Source organism: Chiloscyllium plagiosum, chromosome 24, assembly GCF_004010195.1.
Source record: "Chiloscyllium plagiosum isolate BGI_BamShark_2017 chromosome 24, ASM401019v2, whole genome shotgun sequence".
Taxonomy (NCBI): domain Eukaryota; kingdom Metazoa; phylum Chordata; class Chondrichthyes; order Orectolobiformes; family Hemiscylliidae; genus Chiloscyllium; species Chiloscyllium plagiosum.
This window is the reverse complement of record NC_057733.1, coordinates 43253973-43280544: the sequence shown is the minus strand read 5'-3', so window position 1 is coordinate 43280544 and position 26572 is coordinate 43253973. Positions and strand designations below refer to the sequence as shown.

Sequence of the window (26572 nt, the reverse complement as noted above, 5' to 3'; positions counted from 1 at the left end):
AAGGGAAAGACAACGGAACGAGGACATGCCACAACCCAAAGGACTAGCCACACTACCATACATCAAGAACATCTCTGAACTGACAGCCAGACTACTGCGACTACTAGGACTTATAACAGCACACAAACCAACAGCCACACTCAGACAACAACTCACCAGAACGAAGGACCCGATACCCAGCATGAGCAAAACTAATGTAGTGTACAAAATCCCATGCAAAGACTGCATAAAACACTATATAGGACAAACAGGAAGACAGCTAACGATCCGCATCCATGAACACCAACTAGCCACGAAACGACATGACCTGCTATCCCTAGTAGCCACACACGCAGACGACAAGCAACATGAATTCGACTGGGACAACACTACCATTATGGGGCAAGCCAAACAAAGAACAGCCAGGGAATTCCTAGAAGCATGGCATCATCCACAAACTCCATTCACAAACACATCGACCTGGACCCAATATACCAGCCACTACAGCGGACAGCTGAAACTGACAACCGGAAGCAGCAGGGTCAGGCCACTATAAATGCCGGAGGAAACACCGCAGAAGCGCTTCACAGGAGGCTCCCAAGCACTGAGGATGTCACCTAGACAGGGGACGAAACGTTTGCAACAAAAACTTCCAGCTCGGCGAACAGAACCACAGCAAGGTGTATAGAATTAGGCCATATATCAGCTACGATCTCATTGAATGGTGGAATAGTCTCGATGGGCTGAATGGCCTACTACTGTTCCTATGTACCTCGCCCCCCCAGCCCTTCTATCAATATGTAGTAGTGAACAAACTACACCAAATTAAGATCACACCTTGACACTGACAACCCCCATAACATAGTTGTTTTACTGCTCTTATTTTCTCTCATGTCTCATAAATCCATCTGGTTAATTGATCTAAAGTAACAGAATGATCAAATTGATTGTGGACAGTCCTTCTTATGAGCATAACTTGTAACACAAATCTCTCTCTTGCTTAGAGGACAGTTGTAAGAAGTGAAAACTGGCACAATTTAAATGTACAGCTGCTCTGCTATCTATTGTACCTTATTTCCATACATTTGTAGTTCCAGTCCCCAATCCATTCCCCCTTTCTCTCTCTAGTGTTAAGATTAGATTAGATTCCCTAGAGCGTGGAAACAGTTGTTCTTCCTTACCAACTATGAAGGAGAGATTAATATCAACACCATTGAGAAGGCAGTGGGATCAGAAGGAATAAATTGCTTGTTAACTTCTTTCATCCACTCCATAATATGAAAATATTTGTCAGTTTGATCACATAAATTTATCATGTTGCAGACTGAAATGATTTTTTCAAGTTTTCATCCATTCGAAATTGGAGATCTACATGACTAACTTTGTTTACTTTATACCTTGGGATTAGCTTCCAAATAGTTGTACAGAACATAAACAGAAATTGTAAGATCTCCATTGTTAAATGGGTAGGCTCTGTTCCATCCTTGTGCTCCGAATTTACGCCTCTCAGCAACCACGGCATGAAAATAACAGAGAGCGAAAAGGATGCATTTGAATTCTGATTCTTTGGAACACATCTCCAAGGTATCCTGCGTTAAAAAGAAATAAACAGTTAAGGACTCTTAACTATTAATAAAATAATTCGTAAGATTAATATTGTATCAACATTAATTGCTAATATCAAGGTATTTGCATTATTGTTGTTAAAGGTTGCAAATATAAATGATTAATGTGCCAAATATATGACTCATCATATGCCCATTGGTTTAATCAAAAATCCATAAGTTTATAATAGTAGTTTGAACCAATAAGAATTAGCTGTGCATTGTACTCTTGATACCACATGTTATTTTCTACACTGAATTTATAATCAGCGATATAGCAAGACAACAGTGATTTCACAATTAGAATTTACCGCCTGTATGGTGCTTGCTGGCCATGCATCTTTCCAAATCAGGGTAACGTTGTAATGACTTTATATTAATTCAGGAAACAAATGGATGCTCTAATGTACAGACTTTACTAATCTTTTGATAATTAAGATGGGGAGAATTGCCTGTCTTCTCTGCAATTATTCTATGAATAGTAATAACAGTCAATGGACTAGAGTAGAAGGACTAGGTAGGGGTAGGTTAAAGTTGGAGTGTAGGGTTGGGAATATGTGGCTTTCCATGTGAGGCCAGAAGCACCCTTTCTCCTTTCGGTCCAACTTATATTGGGGCAGCCTTCAGATTACAGATCTGCTTTAGCATTGTGTGGAAAATCAGAGCAGACTTCTCCCACAGGTCCAGTGAACATGCCATCACAGCATATCTTTGATGTAATATTTGGATTAATTTAGGAAGTTGCCTCCTATTTTGTATGAGTGTTTTATTTTCTTGCTGAACCACACAGATTAAAATCAACAATGGGGGAAAAGAGTTAAGTTCTGAGTATCTAAGCAACCTATCACTTTTTATATCTCACTTGCCCAAATGTTAAAATTTGTCATTTTCATTATAGTTCAGCAATGTGTAATATAATATATCATAGAACATGTGCTCTGTTTTGGCTTCCAATTCAAAATACTTGTATAAGTTAGGTGAAATGCAGATGATTTGTGGCAATTCTTCCTGCAAATCATACATCATCCTGATTTCACAGAATCACAGAACTGTTACAGTGCAGAAGGAAGTCATTCAGTCCAACATACCTGCATTGACTCTCCGAATAAACAATTCACCTACTATCATTTTCCATCCTTCTCTCTGTAATTTTGAGCTTTTTTTCCAGATAGTATAATTTCCTTTCAAATACTTCAATTGAACCTGGCTCCCCTACAGTGTCAGGCAGTGCATTCCACTGCTACAAGAAACAATTGCTTTTGCTTCTTTTAATTCTTACTTTAAATCTGTGCCCTCTCAACCCCTTCATAAGTGGGAACAGTTTCTTCCTAATGACTGTCCAGAACTTGCATGATTTTGAAGACTTCTATGAAATATCCTCTCAGTCTTCTTTTCACAAAAAAACAATTCTAACTTCACCAGTTTTCTAACTGAAGTCCCTTATCTCTGGTAACATTTACATAGACATTTTCTGCATGACCTCCAATGCCTTCACATTTTTCCTATGTGTGTTACCAGGAACTAGACGCAATACTTGATCAGTGATTTTAATACAACTACCTTGCTTTTACTCTCTGGCTGTATTACTAAAGTCTACGATATCAAATGCTTTACTAACCATTCTTTAAATCTGTCCTTCCACCTAAATTACTTAGTGCATATGAATTCAGTTCCATCTTTTCTGCACCCACTTTAATTCATGCCCTTTATCTTATATTGTCTCTCCATGTTCTTCGTAATGAATCCCTTCACATTTCTGATATTGAACTTAGCTGCATCCTGTCCTCCCATTCCACCAAACTGCCTATGTCCCTTTGAAGTTCACAGCTATCCACTCACAGTTCACAATGTTGCCAAGTATAACTCACAAATAATAAAATTCTGTCCTGTGTATCAAGTTCTACTCAATTAATATTTATCAGGGTAACAAGGATCCCATGTTGATCCTTAGGGAATTTTGCTACGTACCTTCCTCCAGCCTGAAAAGCATCCATTACCTAATACGTTTGTTTCCAGTTCATCAGATAATTATGTATCCATGTTGCTATTGTCTCTTTTATTCTATAAGCTTTAACTTTGTTTACAAGTCTGTTATGTTGCACTATATCAAACACCTTTTGGAAGTCCGGAGAAACCACACTCACCGTATTGCCTACATCAACTCTCTCTGTTACCTACCTATTTAAAACCTTCAGCTAGTTATTCTATCATGGTTTTCCTTAAGAAGTCCATCCTAGATTTGCCAATTAACCCACCTTCATTGCTGTGATTAAGTTTGGCCTGAATCATTGTTTCTAACAGTTTCTCTACCATCAAAGTTGTGGGTTTCCCCCTTTTTTTGAACAATGACGTAATATTTCCAATTGTCTAGTCCTCTAACACTATTACTGAATCTAAGAAAGATTGTAAAATGATGGTAAGTAACTCTGCAATTTGTACTATTACATCATCTGGTAATTTTGGATGAATCTCATTCTGTCTTCATGCTTTATGCTCTTTACATCCAGCCTTTCTAATATCTTTTTATCAACTTTAAGCCCTTTTAAGGTCTAAATGACATCAACATTTTTCAGAGGTCTGAGGAGTGTCTTATTTGTTGTAAAGACATGTGGAGAGTACTGACTTAATAACTCAGCTACCCTTTAATAACTCAGCTATTCTTTCCACATAATACCCCCTTTCAAGTCTCCAATCAGCCCTTTTACTGATTTTCTACTCATTATACACTTACAGAAGACACTGACAATCCATTTTTTTGTTGGATCCTATTCTCATTTCACAATCCCTTTTTGATTCTCTGATTTGTTCCAATTTACCTCTGAATCTTCTAAAGTGAGCCTGGCTGTCAATTGTATTTTCCATGGTAAATGGGGTTAGTGACTAAATGCTAATAACTAAACTGCATCATTAATAATGCCAGATAACGTCACATGTAATGTAACTAAGATGTAAAGAGTGTAAGAAATTAAGAAGAGTTTATCATTTCTACTAATATGGCTTTCGGTCCTTTTCTGTTGAAAACATTCACATCTCAGTTGTGATATAATTTATACTCAACATCCATCATTACTCAACAAGTGTGATGTTGGAAAAGCACAGCCAGTGAGGCAGCATCCGAGGCGCAGGAGAGTCGACGTTTCGAGCATAAGCTCTTCATCAGGGATGAATATCGACTCTTCTGCTCCTTGGATGCTGCCTGACTGACTGTTTTTCCAGCACCATACTTTCTGATCTCCAGTATCTGCAGTCTTCACTTTTTCCCTATCCATCATTAGTGCATCTTTTCTTTTTTGTGATCTGGACTGGATCTGAAATTCTTCTTCTTTGAAGGTAACCTACCATTCAGAAATGTCTTAGCCTGCAAATATTTTAATCCATTTGATTCAGCCCCAGATCTGATGTTCCCCACTGGAATTGGATTTTCCCCAGTTAACCATTTTTATTTTGGATTGTTCTTTGAACTTTTACATTGCATCATAAAGTTTAGGGTGACACCGATCACTGTCACTTAATGTCCTCCTAATGACACTTGATCCACTTGGCTCATCTCATTCCCAAGAACCAAGTCTAGGAGTGCCACTCTTCTTGATGGGTTGGAAATATTCTAGTATAGAAAGGTTTCATGAACACATCCTCACTATTCTTTACACTTCTACTGTCCCAGTTTATATTTGAATAAGAAATATTTCTCATTTTTACCACCCTATAATTTTGCACATTTAATTTCTTGCAAACTTGTTCATCTACATCCTTCTCACTCGTTGGTGGCCTATATGTAACACAGAGGAATGTAATTTCACTTGTTCCACTTGTTGGGTATAAACAAATAGATTTTTCCCTGACCCCTGTTGGAACTTCTTTCCCCAGCAATGTTATGATTTCCCCTATCAGTACTACTAACCCTTTCTCTTTTTTACATTCTTGAACACCTTATATCCAAAAAAATTAACACCCCAGTTTTGCCTTTCAATTAGATTCCCTACAGTATGGAAACAGGCCCTTATGGCCAACAAGTCCACATTAACCCTCTGAAGAGTAACCCACCCAGGCCCAATCCCCTACCCTATATTTACCCCTGGCTAATGCACCTAACACTATGGGCAATTTGCTTGACCTACATATCTTTGGACTATGGGAGGAAACAGGAGCACCTGGAGGAAACCCAGCAGACACAGGGAGAATGTGCAAACTCCACGCAGACTGTCAACCAAGGCTGGAACGAACCCGGCTCCTTGGTGCTGGGAGGTAGCAGTGCTAACCACTGAGCCACCATGCTGCCTTAAAGCATGGGGATGGCAGGGATCTGAGGAGGTGTGGCACAGCTGGAGCGCTCACTGTTTTCTGAGTCTGTCACCAGTTTTCCTACTTTCATCAGTGAGAGTATCAGAGGCCTGAGGAGCAGCAAACACCCACAAGAAAATAAAGCATCACGAACTTGAAGCTACCCAGATCTCTTGCAGGTATATCACCCATGATAGTGGTAGTGGTGGCATTCGAACTCATGACTCAACAGAGACTGGAGCTTAAATTCAGTGCCTTAGACCACTTGGCCACACTTATTAGATTCCCTACAGTATGGAAACAGGCCCTTCAACCTAACAAGTCCACACCGACTCTCCGAATAGAAACTCAAGCAGACCCATTCCCCTACCTTATATTTACCCCTCATTAATGCACCTTACACTATGGACAATTTAGCATGGCTAATTCACCTGACTTTCACATATTTTGTATTGTGGGAGGAAACCGGAGCACCCAGAGGAAACCCATGCAGACATGGGGAGAATGTGCAAACTCCAGGTGGACAGTTGCCCGAGGTTGGAATCAAACCCAGGTCCCTGGCGCTGAGAGGCAGCCATGTTATCAAACTGAGCCATCGTTTCTTTGAACCAGGTTCCTTTCTCCTTTTTCTGAACTCAACTATTAACTTACTATCCTCTATTAAGTGCTATCTATTTCTTCCAGTATTCCGTGTATCGTAGTATTCCTCTCTTCGTGTTCCTCTCTTAGTTCCCACACCATTGTCAAATTAATTTGAATCCTCCACAAGAGCACTAACAGTTGACTGCACAAGAAATTCAGTTCCATATCTAATTAGGTGTAATCTGTCTGTCTTGCACATGTCCTCATCCACAACAGCGTAGTTGCTTCTTAAAGAACAACTGAAATGGCCTAGGATACCACTCAGTTCTATTCAAAAGGTGGCTCACCAACTCAAGGACTTTCAATCTGTGCAGTAAAGGTTGGACTAAATACCGCTGAATTTAAAAAAAAGTTGAAAGCTCTTGAGTATAGCTTAAAAATAACTTTTAAACACCATTATAAATTTCAGCATGTGAAAGCAGATATTTCAAAAATTCATTGTGTCCAGTACAACTGCATTTTTATTTGCAATCCAAATTTCAAATGGTAATATATCTGAGCTGACAGAAAAAGGCCAAAAAGAAATCTAAGTCCTGTTTCAAAGCACAGTCATATTGGACTCGAAACATTTATTCTGTTTCTCTCTCCATCAAGGCTTTCTGATCAGCTGAGCTTCTCCAGCACTTTCTTTTTTTATTTCAGATATCCAGCATTTCAAGCAGTGCTTTGCCTTCGAAAGAAATCTAACATTAAGAAAAACTGCCCCAATGACTAGGCTATGAGTAAGGTCAAGATTATTTGTATTTTATTTTTACCTGGTTAAATAAGTCCAAAGCTTTGTGAAGGTTGGCATACATTCCTGTTGGGGGTTCATTGGTGATTTTAATGGAATTTTCTAATAATCCTTGAGGAATAATATGTGACTCAGGTGATCCTGCTGGCTCAGCAGTCATAAATACACGATAATCGTTGTGGCTGTTAAAACTATAAAGTTCCACTTTCTTATCCAATGTACCCAGCCATTTAGCAACTAGATGAATGTTCTGCAAAAGATTTAATCCAAATATATGAAGAACTGATCAATAATTCTAGAAATATATCATAGACATTTATCATTCTTGACTAATTTGGCACGATTTGAATAAACATTAGTTGCTTAAAATTTATTTATTAATTTAATGGCAAGTTGAATGTGTGGTTCAAGGATTAGTGAGGGAGCAATGGGATCCAATTTAAGCAGCGCTGATAACAATGCTTGGAAAAAGAAGCACCTATACCTGTATCATTTGAACGGCCTTCACCTGAACTGTGATGATACAACTGTCATGGAGAATTATGTAACTCATTTAAAGCCCTCTCTAAATCCTCAAGAATTTATAAAAATGGAATGGTTCATTTGAAATGAGATTTGGAAATGAAAATCTTGAGCATGCTAATCTGTGTGACAGGGAGGAACAACATGTACAAACATAAGAATGCAACGACAAATAAGGTTAGACTGATGAACAATGGTCCAAAAACAGAACTGAAGACTGTTTTATTGGAATATGTGTAGCATTCCGAACAAGATGGACAAATTGATATGGGCACTAGAAATAAGTATGATACGATAGCCATTATTAAAGCCATGGTTGCAACATGAAGACGACAGGGAACTGAATATTAAAAGATATATGACATCTTGGAAGGGCAGGAAGAAAGGAAAAGGAGGTGAGATAGCTCTGTCAATGAAAAGTGTAATATTGAAAAATTATTTTGACTAGGAATATCAAAATATAGAGATAGTTTGCATGGAAATAAGAAATTGCAAAGAAAGGAAATCAATCATGGGAGTAGTTTAAAGATTACCCTGACAACAGTAGTTACACAGTAGGACAAAGTGTAATGATCCCCATGGAGACTGATAAATTTAAAAAATTGAATTGCAAGAGATTGATAGAATGAATTGTACAAGATTTCACATTTGAACACCTTTGCTGTGACAATCAAACTAAAATCTACATAGACTAACTCTATGGCAATTTAGATTTAAGGCATACTTTGAGTGCGTTCTTAGAAGAGTTACCACTTCACTTATAGATGAGCGTTTCTTTTTACTACTGGTCATTTAACTTTCATTCTGCACAAAAGGTCATCTTGTGTTAGCTATAGGGCATTTTCATATCCTTGGTTGAAATATTATAAATATTTTTTGGAGTCTTTATGTTACACATATAAAAGAGCATTATATTAAACATAGTCTGGATCCTGCAATGTTATCTGTGAATGGCCCAGAGGTTTCACAATTTATTTGGTCAAATTACCTTTGCCAAGAACAACCCTTCTGGCTTTACTGACTGCTATGAACTGTACTTCAAGGAAATATCCCTATAATACACTTTTACCCTTTATTATTTTTTTAAAAAGTTAGACACTAAGGATACATCTTATAGGAGTCTGAATGATGTGGGCTGTGACGGAATTGGACAAGAAGTTTGATAAGGCCCATCCTTACACTGAAATCAACCTGTTCTGTCTTTTATTCTTTCACAAGTAGCGTGGTCAGATTCTCATTAATTGACTGGAGTTAATGCTTGTGTAATGCCTTGTTAATACTGTAACTTGCTGAATTAATATTCAGCCTCCATTACAAAGCTCAACAACCAAGCTAAATGTTGGGAAAACCCAACAAGGAAAACAGCAATGGATACCTGGTGGATATCCATGCTGGACACTGGGCAATAACATATCAGGACATAAATCTGCCAACCCAACATAACCATTATGGGAGCTCTCCAATACACTGTTAAGTTGCAACTCAGGTCACACTGATGACTATTGAGAAGGCTGCAGCAGGAACATTTTGCACATATGACTGTCATCAGCTTATGTGATGTACCAGGCTGCATCTGAGAGCTGCTTGCAGTGTCCATGCATTGCCTTGCCTTGCTGTGTCTTGCCTATTAATCCATTGATCTTTTAGCCTAAGCTGTTGTCAGTTTGAGGGGCTCTTACACATTGACACACTGACAGGCTACTTATCATGTCCCTACAAATGTTCTCAATTTTATTCATTAAGAAAAGAACGAAAATATTTTATGTAATTAGTGGAATAAAGAAAGCAAATAAATAAAATCAAATAACTCTGCCTACATTTTCTACAGTTGTTGAAAAATGTGGTGCTGGAAAAACACAGCAGGTCAGGCAGCATCCGAGGAGCAGGAGAATCGACGTTTCGGGCATAAGCCCTTCTTCAGGCTCATGCCCGAAACGTCAATTCTCCTGCTCCTCGGATGCTGCCTGGCCTGCTGTGTTTTTCCAGCACCACATTTTTCAACTCTGGTACTCCAGCATCTGCAGTCCTCACTTTCTCCTACATTTTCTACAGCATACCATACCACATTCTGTATTAAAATGAGATTCCTCCCACTATAAAATAATTGGAAAACATTTAAACTGACTGACAAAAATGGTAAAAAAGACTTTTTAAAAATTTCAAAGTGTCTAAAAAATTGTCAAGATTTTTTGGCTGACCATCGACATAACCTTTAAAGCAGCTAAAGAAAATGGTAATTTGGTTGATTGAATGTACAGTTTTACATTGTATAACATTGACACTTTAAATGTATTTATTACCTGAAGAATAACCCAGTGTCCATCTGCAGCTGCTTCATCCAAAGCTTGCTCTGCCACTATTTCCTGTCCCTGTCCCAACGATACATTATGAAATTTGCCATTGTCAATGGTAAAGCCCAATTTCTTGCCTATAAACAAATAAAAAAGATATTATAAACCTGTGTTAAGGCTTCTGTGAATAACAGCACAAATATTATCTTGAGTGTATGTTATGAAATTTGCCATTGTTAGGAATAACACTTTCTGATGATGACATTGGAAATATCAAAATTGCTGCATTTCTATTATCCAACTTTGCAAACATAGATGTACTTATATGTAGTATTCATATATATAAAAAAGTACTTTAACAGAAATGAGCTTAGAAAGACTATTAAACAGTGAGAACAATTTACTACAATTACATTTGATGCATGGTATTTATCTGATCGTAAGCAAAAGGGTTAATGGGTGAATAATATTTTTCAAGTCACATTTATCTTGGAACTTATAGCAACAATTAAGCTTATTCTTTGCCGGCTTTTTTGAATGGTCTGCAAGGACATTCCTAATGTTGATATTATACTTTATTACAATGTCCATTTGATTTAGCATCACTGAGAATATTGAGGATTCTGCTTTTGCTTTAAGCCAATTCCGAACTTCCATTTCACCTGAAAATTAATATGTTCAGTAAGCTCTTGCTGGGCTGATCATGGATCTCGTGCTTCAAATCCATCTGCTTTTCTTTGCACCAACCTTCCCCTCTGAGCTCTGCTTTCAGAAAGTCAAGAATGACTTTCTGCACAGCCACACTTGTTCTGACATACATAGGCCACTAACTTAGAAAGGCATTCAGAACAATCTTAACCCCTAAAAGGGTACTACACAAGATAAGAACACATGGTGTAGGGGTTAAGATATTAACATGGGTAAAGGATTAGTTAGCTAAGATAAGTTGTAACTTGTTGAGTGCCACCGTGCTGGGCCACAAGTACTTACAATGTACATCAACAGTTTGGATGAAGGGACTGAATGTAAGGTAGCTAAATATGCTGCTGACGGCAAGATCAATTGGTAATTAAGTTGTCAAGAGGAGTTAATGAGCCAGCAAGGGGAGATATTTAGGTTAAGGAAGTAGGCAAAAATTTGGCACATGGAGTCTCATGTGCACAAAGGTGAGAAACAGAAAGTTTATAGAAAATCTGAATGGAGAGAAGGCTGAACTTGATGGTTGAGTGAACTTGGTGTCTTGTTAACTGAATCACAAATTTGAAGTTGAGACCGTAATATGTTGGCCAATATCTTATCAAATTATGGAGTAGCTTCAAGGACTGAATGGCCTTCTCCTACTCCTAAGTTCAATGTTTCTAGAACTTAACTTTGATGTGGCACCATATGTGAGTACTGGGTGTGGCAATTGGTCCAGTAAGGAGTTCCTTCAAATAAATAAGGTTGGACTGGCATGACAGGGATCGTGATGGCAGGGACTGTAGCATGTGGGAATATTCACTGCAGTTTAGAGGTCTCCTGTGGACAGTGGTAGTATCCCTACTTTTGAGCCCAGAAGTTTGGGCTCAAGTCCTACCTGCTCCAGAAGAGTGCAACACCTTTTCTGAACAGGTTGTTCAGTAAATATCTCTCTGCAATTAGGGAAGAGAGATTAGAGGTGTTCTCATTGAAGCATGTAAGATTCTCAAGGAACTTGATTAGTAAACATTGAGAGATTGCTTTTGCCATTCGAGAAATCTAAAACATGCAGACAGAGTCTTAGGATAAGCAACCAACCATTTGAGATGAGATTAAATTACTTCACTCAAAGAATGTTGAAGCTTTGTAATTCTATATCTGGATAGATTCTGTATCCTCCACTGTTGGATGCATTTAAGGCTGCAATAGACAGATTTTTGGTCTCTGAAGAAATGAAGGAATATGGGGAATGGCTGGAAAAATGGAGTTGAAAGTCAAGATCAGTGATAACTGTAATGAATGGTGAAGCAGGTTCAATGATCGACCCCTGCTGCTAGTTTTTGTTTCCTTCTACTGTCACTGTCAGAAAACATGAAAGTATCATTTTGCAACATGGCTGATTGCACTGTGCAAAGATTTTCTTCTCTATTCCCTATGCTGCATTGCACTATCATACTACTGACTAAGATGTTATGTCACTACAACTCCCACTGCCATTGCAGGCTTTAAGTGGAAAGGTCGCCTCCTCCTCTGTAAACCATGTGAGAATACAAGACCACTGTTTGCTAAGTCCATCAATGAACATCAATTCCAGAATCACTCCACAGCACTTGCAGACACTTAGCAACAACAGAGCTTCTTAAAATTCAACTTTCTCACAAGTTAGTTACATAATATAATGCTTGTGCAGGACCAAGGTTGTAGCCTAATTCATTGTCTTGGAAAGGAAAGTGAATTCATTACCCGAGCCTGTGGAGGTCCAGGATCCTGATGCCACAAAAGCCCCAGTGACAAGCAAAATGACAAACTGCTTGAGGTAGTACCATGGATATGTTGCTCCCCCTTCAGCCTCAGCCCCAATTTCAACCCTCTTCTCCCTGGCAAACTGATGAATGGAAACCTTGCAGAATCAGTCACTGTAACTGGTTTTGCTCACATACTAGTTCATTGTGTGGGGGAATTTATGCCTCTTTTATTGACTTCCACACACGGAACAGATTGAAAATTAGCTGGTGAAATTTAAATGATGTCTGAGAGTTAATATATGTTGGGCTTTGAAATTACAGCAGCAAGTAAATTTTCCCATTTAAATTGGAGCCAGAGATTTGAATTCTTCCACAAATATGTATAAATTAATTGCCTCATTTAAGGCACCTACCCAATGCCTCCACATCCTTAAGTGGATCAACTCCTGGTGAGAGAATGAAGAATACTGGAATGGAAGGACTGCTTTCTTCATATGATTTTGCAAATTCCATACTACGGCCTTCCACATATTTAGCTCCGAGCTTCTCCTCCACAAAGCCACTGTAAAATTCCAAATAATGTTGTCGGATAAGGTTAAACCTTTGATATTGAAAGTTTGAAATTGAAATCCCAGTAGCCATTCTCACTATTAAAGTTCTCGGTATCCATTGCCATGACGGGACTTCCTTAGCTGGTTCCCCTTTTCCTGCCTCCACCCTCAGTTCTAAAGTTTCCTTCCCCTTATGTTGCTACCCGCTGTTGCCTTTAAAGTTCCCTGTGTCTTTTACCACCATCGGGACCACACTCGGCTGGAACTTCTTCCACTGCTACTTGTATTAATCAATCGCTGACACTAGATGGAGTATGGCCAGTCTAAATTCAGGGAGCTGGTTGGTGTTAGTAATATTTTGTTCCATTTTATATTTGTTTTTGCAAGGATAAGGTGGTTGAATAGCAAGGGGAGACGGTTAGAATTTCTCTTTTTGAAGATGACCGTTGTCTAGCACCTAAGTCACTTGCCACTTATCAGCCTGAGCCAGAATACTATCAGTCTTGTTCCATTTTAACACCATTGCTTCACTATGTGAGGAACTGTGAATAGTAAAACACATTGTGGAATCAAAATCGAACACATTCAATTCTTACCTGTATTAGATTAGATTACTTACAGTGTAGAAACAGACCCTTCTGCCCAACAAGTCCACACTGACCTGCCGAAGCGCAACCCACCCATACCCCTACATTTACTTGGAGGATAAATTTTCCTAAGTTACTTACTGGCATATCAACCAACAACAGTACATATATTCAAACTAATGTATATTTTACAATGATACATCATCAGGCTATGATACAGCACCTAACAGCATATGTCATTCTGTCCGGTCTCATACATCGCATCATGCATAGCTTCTCCATTGGCCCTTTATTTTTCCATTCTTGTGGCAATTTCTCCTTCTCTGGAGCTTCTGACTCCACAATTTTTTTCCAACGATTGGCTGAACCTTCTATGTCACTGTCCAGATTCTTAAACTGTTCCATTTCTGCCAAGACCTTTCAAGTAAAATCCATGTGATGAGATTTCCAACAAATATAGTTTTAGAATATAATCTAATGTTTTATTTTAGAATCAGTACATTAAACTGACCCACTAATGGTTTGCTTAATGTTCTTGTATTTGCATTTCAGAGAAAAATAGTCTGGGAAACCTTTTGTTTACCTGCTCAGTACATAAGGTAGCAAAGAGGTTTTCAAGTGAAGGGTGACAATCTCAAAGGCTTGTCACTGTCTCACTTCCTCAATTGTGATCTTACTCCCCACTGGAACTCCCAAGACTTTTTCCTTGTCTTTATACCATACACAAATGCTATCAGAGAGGCATAGTTAGGTTTCTAGACTGTCTTCTTCCCATCTGTACCAGTTACCAGAACTCCTTATGTGGAATTTTATTGAGGCCCAGGGGATCTCAGCAGCTGACTGAAGATCTGACAAAAGACCTGCACTGTCTTTTCCCACTTAAGCATGCATCAAATCAGACATTCGAGAGGTTACCGGCAGCCTTCACCTGAAACAAGACCCCAGACCCCAGATGCAGGCCAAACATATGTTGCTGACCACTTATCAGGCAAATCTCAGAATGTTGCATACAGACATAGTCGACTTCAAATTGCACCACTGAGAAATTATGAATGATAGTGAGCATTATGCAATCATCAGCTTCTGACTGGCCAGCAGCTTTTGCACCAAGCAATATCATGGAGGAGGCTTCAGCTACCTTCAAAAGAGTACTTCTGGAGTTTCAGCATCATGGATGTCCCAGGACTATGGCACGTCACAGATTCATAGAGGATGGAAACAGACCCTTGGGTCAAATCAGTCCATGCTGACCATGTTTCTAAACTAAACTAGTCCCACCTGCCTGCACTTGGCCCACATCCCTCCAAACCTTTCCCATTCTTAAACTTATCCAAATGTCCTTTAAACATTGTAACTGTACCTGCATCCACCACTTTCTCTGGCAGTTCATTCCACACACAAACCACCCTCTGTCTAAAACCATTGCCCCTATATCCTTTGTTAGATCTTTCTGCTCTCACCTTAAAAATATGCCTCCTAGTTCTAAATTGGTGTGTGAGTGGAGGAGAATTCTTGGATTTGGGGTCACAGGAGGAATGGGGACAGAGGAAGCAAAGACAAGGGGTTGGCTCCATCATTGCCTGCACTGAGTGGCTTTGATCGAGGGCCTCATGCAGTCCCCTGCATCCACCAGCTGACAAACTATTGGTATAGATTGACTGGTAGGGCATGTAACATAGCAGCAGGGTTGTGTCAGTTGGGATAAGGCTGAGGTCCTTAAATGTACTTTTTAAGGGCTTAAATTAATTGAGGGGCAAGAAGAGCCTTATGGTGACAGAAATTGCATACATCATCATTGGGTTTAATTACATCTAAGAGTTTGAATTCAAGTTCACCATCTCTGAGAGAATATATTCCAAGCTTGGGACTGCTAGATAAAGCCCAGTGAATAAAAGAAAGAAGATCCCAAACTGCATGGATGCATGGAATGGGCTTTATTGTGCCTTCTCACCCTCCAATTTGACCCAAATCATCGACTTTCATATCCATTGAGGTCTTTAAGTTTGAGACAACCACTTCTTCAAAATCCATCTGCCTTTCAAATAGCTCAATGCCTTTTCTTATGTAACAGTAGCAATAATATTACAGATTATCTATATTTTCCCGGAGTAACAAGTGGGCTTTTGCATGTGTGAATACTATCAGGAGCCTGCTGTGAGTTTATAACAAGCATTAAACCCATGTGTCTATGGTCATGGTGGGGTTATGACAACCAGCAGAATACTCTTTTTGATTCTTTGGAGTCAGAAAAGAATATTCTAGCTTGTAAAGACAACTTCATTGGAACTTAACTTCATTGGAACTTGGTTTTCATTCAAACAAGCTAACTGTGGAGTTAAATGGCGATTAAGTGCATCAAGCGCATTTGGTAGCCCCATAATGCTGATGCTGAAGTTTACACTGGTCAGGATATTTGATATAAAGGAAATCAAGTACATCTAATGCTATTCCTTTGGAAGTCAATGTTAGCCATACAAAGGTCTTCGGAAAAGTTAGATCATCTGTATGAAAGAATGTGATTTCTTGCTAATTTATCAATATGTGGAATGTGTGACATTAATATAATAGCTAAATGCGTGTTGATCGAATGATAGATCAACAAATCCTTCACAGGAAAGAATGGTTTTGGATATAAGAAATCATTTCTTCTTATCTAATTAACTGAAAAATACTGTATATGCCTTTTTGCTATTAGTTTAAGAGTTTTATAGCTCACTTACTTCCTGACAAACAGAAAGTCCTGTTGCAAAACAAATCTACATCTGTGGAATTAATCTATTGTTTTACAAAGTAGGAGACAAAGGATTGACTTCTTCAGTTAGATAAAGGCTTGATCATTTTATTAATATTTCCTTCTGGATATTTTTTTCCATTTGATCTTGGTATATTTCTGTTGCTGTCAGTTCAAAACGGAGAAACAGGAGGACAATCAGTCCCTTGACCTTGCTTTATTGCTCATGTAGATCATACCTCAGCTATAATTTCAAGCCTTATATAAAGGGTAGTTCAAAGCTTAGTTGAACCCCTGAACAAAACAGCTGAAAATTATACTCAAGGTGGAGCACCTTTTGTTATTTTCCAAATTTGGTACTATTACATTGAGTGAACAACTATATTGTAACAGGAGTAGGCCATTCAGCTCTTGAGCTTGTTTTTGATAGAATTTCTTATATAGACAAATACATTGGACTTTTAGCACATGACCTTAATTACTGTGGAATCTACACCTGAAAAACAAAGTTTGGCTTTAGTAGTATTTATATTTGGACAACTTCATTGAAAATACTGAATACCATGTACACATTTGGTTTCACAACCAAGGAAAGATCATCTTTCCTTAGTGACAGTTGAACAAAGATTAAGTAGACTAATTCATGAGATAGGAGAATTGCCTTATAAGGAATATAGGAGTTGGCTGGGCTGATAAAGCTTAGAATTTAGAAGAGTGAGAGGTGATTTAATTGAAACATGAAATTCATAAGGAGCATGACAGTGTAGATCAGGCTTGTCCACTAGGGAGTTGGGAGCCACAATATGGGCCATCAGGGTTTCCCATTGACCTTTCAAACCTTTGTTTAAAATATAGAAAGTACGAATGGAAGATTGTGCAAGGAGATTCTCTTCCAATTTAAGGCAGGTTCTCATTCTGTCTCCCATGAATGTGGAAAAAAAACAACCTCTGATAGGAAGGGCAGTGTGCTGTCTGACCAAATAGCTTCATGAAGCTTGAGGTCTGCATATTGGGACCGACGGTGTCAGTGAGTTTGCAATAGTATAGGGTGGGAAAGAGAAAATAAGGAACCATCCTAACCTGTTAAGTATAGTGAAGACTAGCCCCATGTAGCCTGGCAGAGGTTGTCAAGAAAGGCGGAGCAAGGTGCTTGCGACAGGGGACCCTGGGTAAGCATGTGAGAGTGAGTGTATGTCAGCAGACAGTGAAAGTGGAAATGAGGGACAGAGGATGGTAGGAAGCGTGGTGTGTGAGAGAGTGTGAGGGATGGAGGGAGAGAAGGTGTTAAGGGAGTATGATGATGGGACAGAAGGAAATAGTGGGGGGGAATATATGAGGGAGGATAGTAGAAGGTGAGAGTGAGGGAAAGGAAAATATTTGTGTACGGGTGAGAGAGAAAGTATGTGAGCATGTGGGAGAGTGTGTGAGAAATCTGAACACACATACCTCTCATTTCTCCTCAAACAAATATCCACACAGCTAGCTGGAAGAGGACAAAAACCCATACTGAAAGGCAATGCACTTCAAATTCTACTTTCACATGAATTCTACCAAGGCCAAGTTACAGTGCATGCAAACACAGGTGATTGCAAGTTTGCATTAATTAAATCCAACTCCTTAGCTTGGTGCTGGTCCCCTCCCTCACTGTTGGGGATCAGGACTGGGCATCTTGCTGTTTCATTCTAGCTGGGTTTCTTGACTGGGAAAGCAAAACAAATTTTATGAATTGGCTCTGCTGCTTGGAACTTTTCATTGACCATTTATATTAATTACTCATGTAAATTATTGATTTTTTTTGCATTGGATTTTGTTTTCTTTGAAATTCATGTTTACTGCTGTGCTAAATCTTCCTTTTCAGAAACTTGCACACAAGTCCAAGCAGGAAAAATATTTAAATGAAGACTCCCATGTTGAAAGGTTGAACTATCCTGGGCAAATGCTAGGAGGATATTTGCCCTGCCTAAGGAATCAGGAACTAGGGACCACTGTCTTAGAATAAAGGGCTGGACTGAGATGAGGAGAAATTTCTTCATTAACAAGGTTGTCAACCTTGCAAATTCTTTATCTAGAATGTTAAAGATAATCAATTATTGGGTATTTTCAAGCCTGCAATTGCTGTATTCTTGATTCTAATGGAAACATGAGATATAGGGATATTGTGAAAGTGGAGGAAAATGATGGCAAAGATGGAAGTAAAGTAGATAGAAGATCTGTTATTATCTTAATGAATAGCAAAACAGGATCAAATGGCTGAATGGCTACTGCTCCTATTTCCTAAGACAGTATGGAAATTTGGAACCAAGAATATTTAATTACTCAAGAGTTGGTTTTATCTAAATCAAGATCTGAGAGCACAAATTAACAGGAGACTCAACAAAATAGAAAGTGACAGCTCTGGTTTTGAATCACAACTCTGTAAACCCAAGGAGATCCACAAGGCAGACCAAGTTTAATGAAGTCACTGGAAGAATAATTGTGTTACCAGATGAATACCAGGCATGATATCCCCGAAGCAAAATAATTAGGCAGTACTTATTCAGTGGATGTGATACATGCTGAACACCCATGATTCTTCAGGGAATACTCAGATTATTTTAATAAGGTCCAATTTGGGACCAATCTCTTGCATACACTACAACTCCATTGCTACCTTTTGGCTTTAAATAGAGGTAGCAACATAGTTTACCCCTTCAAGTACACTCTCCTGTTTGATTTCCATAAGAACCAGGGAAATTAAGCCACTTTTTTAACACACTTCCAATCCAGATTGCAGCCAATTCTCTATAAAATACCTTCAAGACACCATCTTAGTTAATTCCATGGTTTTCTTATTACCGATTTGCTTTAGTATACAAAACAGCATATTTTGCTCTGCTTATAAAAGCCTTTCGGTTTGCACTCATAAAATATTACATTCATCATCTTGCTCACTAATGTCAGAAAACAATGCCACTTTGTATGTAACTACATACCAAAATTCCACCCCATCCTTGGTGTGAAAGAAAGTCAACAGGGCTTGTAACACCAGCTTTAAATGGGAACCGCAGCAAAAAGTCGAGATGATTCGGATTTATTTCCTTTTTCATTAAAAATACCTATGAGACAGAATATTAGTAATGGTAATTTCTAAATGGCAAAAATATACTTCTATTTATTGGTCAGTATTGAATTTATCTTTGAGCTATATGGCAATAACCTTACAAAGTACCTGTTCAATAAAGAATATTAGAGCCCAAAGCTTTCCATGTCTTTTTAATGTTACAATTACTGGTATTTTTTTGTTTTGATTTCTTTGATAGTCCCATCACTATTATTCAATGAAGTTGCCAACATGAGGTTGCAATCCTGAGGGGCATGAGTGTTCACTATCCCAGACGTATGCCTAAAGCCTAGAAAGCATTCCAAGTGCACAGCTGACTCTACGTGGCTCTTACGGCAGAAATAGAAGTCAGATGAATACAGCAAGCCAGCCAGTACACGGAGAATGTTTGGTTCTCTGACCTTTAATAAAATTAAGCAAACATTCCATATTTCTGATAAAATACATTTGCAGTTCTCCAATTGTGCAGTATCCATTCTCTAAACTCCACGCTTCACAGCATATTTGGGTGTCAGCCTGAAAACTCTGTATTCCATCTGCTGTAATCTGCTTATTGGCTTCTAGTGCCTAGAAATCCAGTTCAGTTGTTCATGAGCATTGCACCAGAATTAACAGCCAGTTGTGCAAATATACTGACCTCAAAATACTCAGTATATTCAGAATATTTGAGCTCAGTGCACCCAGTACCTGGAAGGAGATACTGAAATTCTATCTACATGTGTTTTCTGGTCTGCTAATTCCTAACTGTCCCTGCATTCACCTGTGCTAAGTTAAAAAGTACCCTTGACGTAACCTTAATCATGTTTTAACTTCTGCTTGACTCACTTATCTTTGCTATGCAAAATGTTTGAAGAAACTACATATTCCTCCTGAAACAGATATATAAGATGACTTTGGCAAAATATGCAAAATTATGAACATGCAAATTCCTTAATATTTTGTACTTCTTAATCAATCAACTAATAATATCATTAATAAATCAAAAACAAAAATTAACTTAATTTCATCTTCTTGTATTTCTTGTCAAAACTGTTTTTGCTTTGAACAAAATGAACCATTTATTATTCAATTTTTCTTGTCAAAAATGTCATTATTTTTTTCAAAAGGATTCCAATGACACATCCTGAACATGAACGTGAATTTTCCATGGTCTGTGCAATTTCTTCCTACTAATGCTATTTTCTGATTTAACTTCTGTATCATTCTTCTTTTCATCTTGTAAAACATTTAGCTCCCTTCAATTGATTTGTGCTTTCCATTACTTTGCTGTATAAATTTATTGCATTGTCGTGTAGTTTTTTAAATGCTTCATTTGTTAATAGTATAGTGGAACATATTGCAACCTTGAAATCCATGAAAATCTTAAAAATAAATTCCAGCAAAGCTGAGAAATGACAAAGTAGATCAACTAACAAAGCTATAATATTTAGTAACTAGAAGATCCTTATTTTATCTGCAGAGAATAAAAATGTTAATCAACAATAAAGTGTAAGTTGGAAAAAAGAAGTGCATGTTCATATGACATAAGCTTTAAAACAAAGTATGAAATATTTTTTCTGCTTTGTGGCTACAGATGCAGGATTATTATTGTCATTTTAATGAGGTGATGTGGCCTCCTGCCTGATTTTTTGTTAATTATGCTCTTGGGCATGTAGCTTTGGGAGCAGTTTGAAAGTCTCAATCCTGAAAGCTGAAAGCCCAATTTCAGATGGAAGAGTTCAGATTTGTTTGCTTTTCAGACGCAGAGCTCAACCATTGGGAGGAGTTACCCTGGAATTTGGAGGTACACTGAAAGGAATCTAACATACTTTATCTTTGGAGTTAGTTCCATTATTGATAGTCTGAAATAATACTGTCCTCTGCAGATGGTAACAAATCAAGATGAAAAATCAAATTCTTAGCACAATGCTGAGAAGTACAGACACTTTTTAAGAGTATGATATATGTTAGCTCCCTTTACCAAAAATAAAGCACTGATATACCTGAAAAGCAACTTGAGCTGTGAAGATGAGTTTGTCTCTTTCAAATAGACCTCTGGTTATATACACAAAAACAGAATAGGTGATTTCATCTGTGAGATTGAGGACACGCTCCTTGACATCATCTGCTGGTACTGAGCGCTGAATGGCTTTCTCAAATGTGACATGAAAGGCCTAAATAATATAACAATAATTGCATTATTTTTCTGTTAAAGTTTACATATCAACTATTAGCTGCTTTGGCATAACTGTATTGAAAGATCACATTGAATTGCATGTCACCTGTAAATGAGCATAAGGCTCAGAATACTCAATCAACTTGTAGCCAGTAGTGATACTATGAGCAGTCTCTGTAGATTGCTACTTTGGCATGGTAGAGAGACTTGTTTGCTCTCAAAATCTCTTGAGCAATGTTGTGAGGAGCTCCTTGCTCCTAGTAGTCCACCTATGGTGACAACTGGTGGGGTGGGTGGAGGGAAGGTGTCAGGCAACACTTAAACTTGCAAGTTCTCAAAATCAGAACAAGAAAAAGATGATTGTGAACCTCACCAGCCACTGGAGACTTGCTACCTTAACTGCTCATGCCTAGAACTGTGTGTAGAAATTTTGGTGCTACAGATCCGAAGGACTGAAGGGCCTCTTCTACACTGTCTGATTCTAGATTCCTGCTGCCTCATGAGCAATGCACCTGAATTATCAGCTTGTTGTGCAACTACCATGATCTCAAGATATTCTATGAGTTTAGGTTAACTATGCTCAGATGCAGACTGTATCTGGAAAAAGAAGGTTGCATTGGCAATGTAGCACCTGTCATTGTGGTTTGACACATTTCTGAAATATTACCACCAATTAATGACTGTCTGCTCATCCCAAATGGAGAGGAGCCGAAAAGATGGTCTAAAATTAGCTATTCATTTTCTTCCAATCTTAAACATGTAACAAGTTTAAGATTGTGTGGACAATGATGGCACCTCAAGGTCTCCATGTGAAACAAAGTAATGTGAAGCTTCTACCATGGTCTATTTGCCAAGTCTTATGGTGACAGGCATTGATGACAGGGACATTGCTGTGAAATTGCCTGGTCAAGAATCACAGGCAACAGATGGAAGTGATGACTAACTATAATGGGACAGAGGTGTCTTTGGGCTGAAGCATCGGTGATTGTGCAGTCATCTTCAGGATAACCTCTATTCACTCTAAATGGTGAGGAGGCTAGAAAAAGTGTTCTTAAAGGCTATTCACTTTCTTTTACCCAGAGAACAACACCCTGCAGTATGACCATATTAGTAGTGAAAGAATAATATTTTAAATTTAGCAACTTTGAATGTTAGAACTCTTCTGGTTAGTCTCCAAAGTGACCATCTGAAAAAAATCTGAATTCAGCGAGTCCCACTTTCCTGAAGTGGGGAACTGAAGGAATAAGCACGAGTATACATCTTCTCTTGCAAAGAAAAGATTGACGGCAACACTCATGTCTAAGGAGTTAGATTTTGCCATGTGGGGTTTGATCTTGGATTCACTACTGGAAATTTCCATTTGGATTGATTCAAAATTCATGATATGTTATCTAAAGATCAGCTATAACTAATATGTCAATATCATCAGTGCTAATTCCCCAATCTTTGACTTTGAGGATATCATGGACAAGTTCCATTCGCACCGTGATCATCTTTTTGAAGGTTAATCATAAAACTGATATCCGAAGTTGAACTATTTTGAAAAAGGAGTGGAAAAAGTCCTGCTGACAAAGTATGCTTAGCACAGTTATATTATAGCCCCTTTCACTCGAAGGTCAAACACAAAACCACATGAAGGATTCCTAGATCAAATCATTATTGCCCAGCTCCAAAACTGAAGTGATGTCTGTGACACTCAATCCATGCTGAGGATGATGCCAGCTAATTGAATCGTTCAATCAATGATGAACATTCACCTAGCACCAAGATATTGCAAGACTCAGAACAGCAAAAGAAAAAACAAATCATCACTGAGCAATGTTATCACTCAGACTTATTCAACAGAAAATGTCCTCACAATCATAGATGCCAAAATTCAATCAATTTGATTTACTCCATGTGATATCAAAAAAATGGCTGAAGGCTGTGGATACCGCAAAGGCTATGGAACCTGACAATATTCTGGACATAGTACAGAAGATTTAAGCTTCAGAACTTTCCACGCCCCTAGTCAAGCTGTTCCAGTCTGGCCTGACATTTACTCAGCAATGTTAAAATAGCCCAGGTGTGTCCTGTATATAATGAGCTGGAGAAATACAACCCAGCCTATTATTGCCCCATCAGTCTAGTCTCTACTACCAGTTGCATGATGGGAGAGTTCTTAAGTCGAGGTAATCACCTAGTCATATTGACATTGGTCCAGGTTAATAATCTGGTGACATGGTAGATGGTGAAATTTGAATTTAATAAAGATCTGGAATTAAAAAGCTAGTCTAAGAGTTACCATGAATCCCTACTGATGGCTATAAAACCCATTTGGTTCACCAACATCCCCCAAGGAAAGAAATATGTTGTCCTTATCCAGTCTGGCCCACAAGTGACCCCAATAAAAGATTTGATTTATTAAACAGCATTTGACTAGCAACATCCTGGTCATTGACACTTAGTTTGATTTCTGGCAGGCCTACTCTGCTCCAGTCCTCATTATAGCCTTGGTTGAAGCATGGACCAGAGAGCTGAATTCCAGAGGAGTGGTGAGACGGACTGCCCTTGATATTAAATCCTCATTTGACTGAGTATGCCATCAAAAAGCCCCAGCTATATTCTTCACTGATAGTTTCACAATGTTCAATTTTTACAGCTCCTCAGATACTGAAGCAATTTATGTCCAAAGTAGCAAGACTTAGACAATATCCTGGCTTGGTCTAACAAATGGCAAGTAACATTTGTGTTGCACAAATGCCAGACAAATGCAAGACAATCTGTAGCAAGAGGAGTCTAACCATCACCTTTTGACATTCAATAACATTACCTTCACTGAATGTCCCACTAACAACATTCTGGGAATTAAATGAAAACTGAACTGGACTAGCCATGCAATTACTTTGGCTCTAAGACCGAGTTAGAGGGTAGAAATCCTGCAGTAACAAATTAATCTCCTAATAGTCCCAAAGCCTGTCCACCATCTACAAGAATAAATATCTATTAGCAGTGTGTACCATCCACAAGGTGCACTGCAGAAATTCACCAAGGGTCCTCAGACAGCACATTCAAAACCCACTACATTACTATTTAGAAGTGCAAGGCAGCAGATACATAAGAATACCACCATGAAAACAAGCAGCAAATCAAAGAGCAATTTTCCAACAGCTCAAGGTTGATGCACAAAGACAAATCCACAGAAGTAGGGACGTGTGGTGGGAATAAAACATCTGAGATATCCAACCATCAGGACATAAGAATGTTTTCTTTAAAGCCACCAGGCACATCTAAAGATCAAGGTCAAACTTGATAATTCCACTTTTCTCAGAGAATGGTTTCTTTTCAATGAAACTACATTTTCATCATGTCCACTGTAAATCAACAGTGGCAGATGATACTGTCCAGATTATCTCCCGATCTCTTGTGGCAGAATGCTATCTATAGGAGAGCCACAACAAGCAATTGAACTCATGAAAAACAGCAAAGTCTAAGGCCCTTTCTATATTCAGATTGACAGGGTTGTTAAGAAGGCATTCAGTGTCTTGGCCTTTATTAATAGTGGGATTGAGTTCCGGAACCAGGAGGTTATGCTGCAGCTGTACAAAGCTCTGGTACGGCCACACTTGGAGTATTGTGTACAGTTCTGGTCACCGCATTATAAGAAGGATGTGGAAGATTTGGAAAGGGTGCAGAGGAGATTTACTAGGATGTTGCTGGTATGGAAGGAATGTCTTACGAGGAAAGGCTGAGGGCCTTGAGGCTGTTCTTGTTAGATAGAAGAAGGTTGAGAGGTGAATTAATAGAGACATACAAGATAATCAGAGGGTTAGATAGAGTGGACAGGGAGAGTCTTTTTCCAAGTATGGGGACAGCAAACACGAGGAGACACAACTTTAAAGTGAGGTGAGGTAGGTATAAGACAGATGTCAGAGGTAGCTTCTTTACTCAGAGAGTAGTAAGGGTATGGAATGCTTTGCCTGCAATGGTAGTAGGTTCGCCAAGTTTAAGTGCATTTAATTCGTCATTGGACAGGCATATGGACGTACTTGGAATAGTGTAGGTGGGATGGGCTTCAGATTAGTATGACAGGGCGGCGCAACATCGAGGGCCAAAGGGCCTGTACTGCGCTGTAATGTTCTATGTTCAATGTTCTATGAAAATTCAATGTTCTTATAAAGTATAGGTAACTCTGGGTGGTGCAGGAGGTGCGTGGAAGTTAAAATGTAGAACTGTATTTATATCACAAACAGAAAGTACTGGAGAAACCCAGCATGTCTGGCAACATCTGCAGAGAGAGAAATCGTGTTTACATTTTGAGTCCAATTACCCTATGTTAGGCCATCAGAGAAAAGTTGATAATTTAACCATTTGGCCTCTGGTCATTTTCGTCACTTTTTCTCTGATTTAGATTGAGCTATGCACTTGATTTTCTTTCTGGAAGACATCACAATAAATCATTTAGTCGATGTTAGTCCCATCTGTCCCTTTATTTAATGAACCAAAGTAATTACCGGAAAATTAATAATCAAAACACACAAAAAAGGCACTGACTTTTACACAAGATGGATTTTTACATGAGAAAGGATTCTGACAAAGGATCACTGGACTCAAAACATTTTCTCTGTTCCTTCCTTTACAGATGCTGCTTGAAATCTTTAAAACTATTTCTTCACTGTGACTTGCTCCTGGATACAATGCCTCTTACATTGACCAGTTTTATCACCTATCTACTGACTATATAAAGCTGGCCAGGAAACTCATTTACTGCTGGGAGTAAAGTGGACAGCACTTCCTTGGTTGACTTCCTCCACCAATACGTCTAAAGCAGTGTTGGAAAATTGAATTGAATTGAATTTATTACCACGTGTACCAAGGCACAGTGAAAAACTTTGTTTTGCGAGCAATACAGGCAGATCACATAGTTAAGTAGCATAGATAAGTAAATAATCAGCGGCAAAAACAAAAACTCATGTACAAGCGAATGTTAAGTG

The 26572-nt window shown here is 38.5% G+C and overlaps 1 protein-coding gene across 1 annotated transcript in view; it reads right to left on the bottom strand.

The window, feature by feature from the left end:
• LOC122562216 (dynein axonemal heavy chain 17-like) overlaps positions 1-26572 on the bottom strand; it is a 464703-nt gene that overhangs the window by 18251 nt on the left and 419880 nt on the right. The window contains exons 69-75 of the mRNA XM_043714924.1: positions 21427-21597; positions 19317-19439; positions 13837-14030; positions 12889-13037; positions 10062-10189; positions 7262-7489; positions 1377-1568 (exon numbers count right to left, since the gene is read on the bottom strand). Coding sequence (XP_043570859.1) covers positions 1377-1568; positions 7262-7489; positions 10062-10189; positions 12889-13037; positions 13837-14030; positions 19317-19439; positions 21427-21597 — 1185 coding nt within the window. The remainder of the gene's footprint in view (positions 1-1376; positions 1569-7261; positions 7490-10061; positions 10190-12888; positions 13038-13836; positions 14031-19316; positions 19440-21426; positions 21598-26572) is intronic.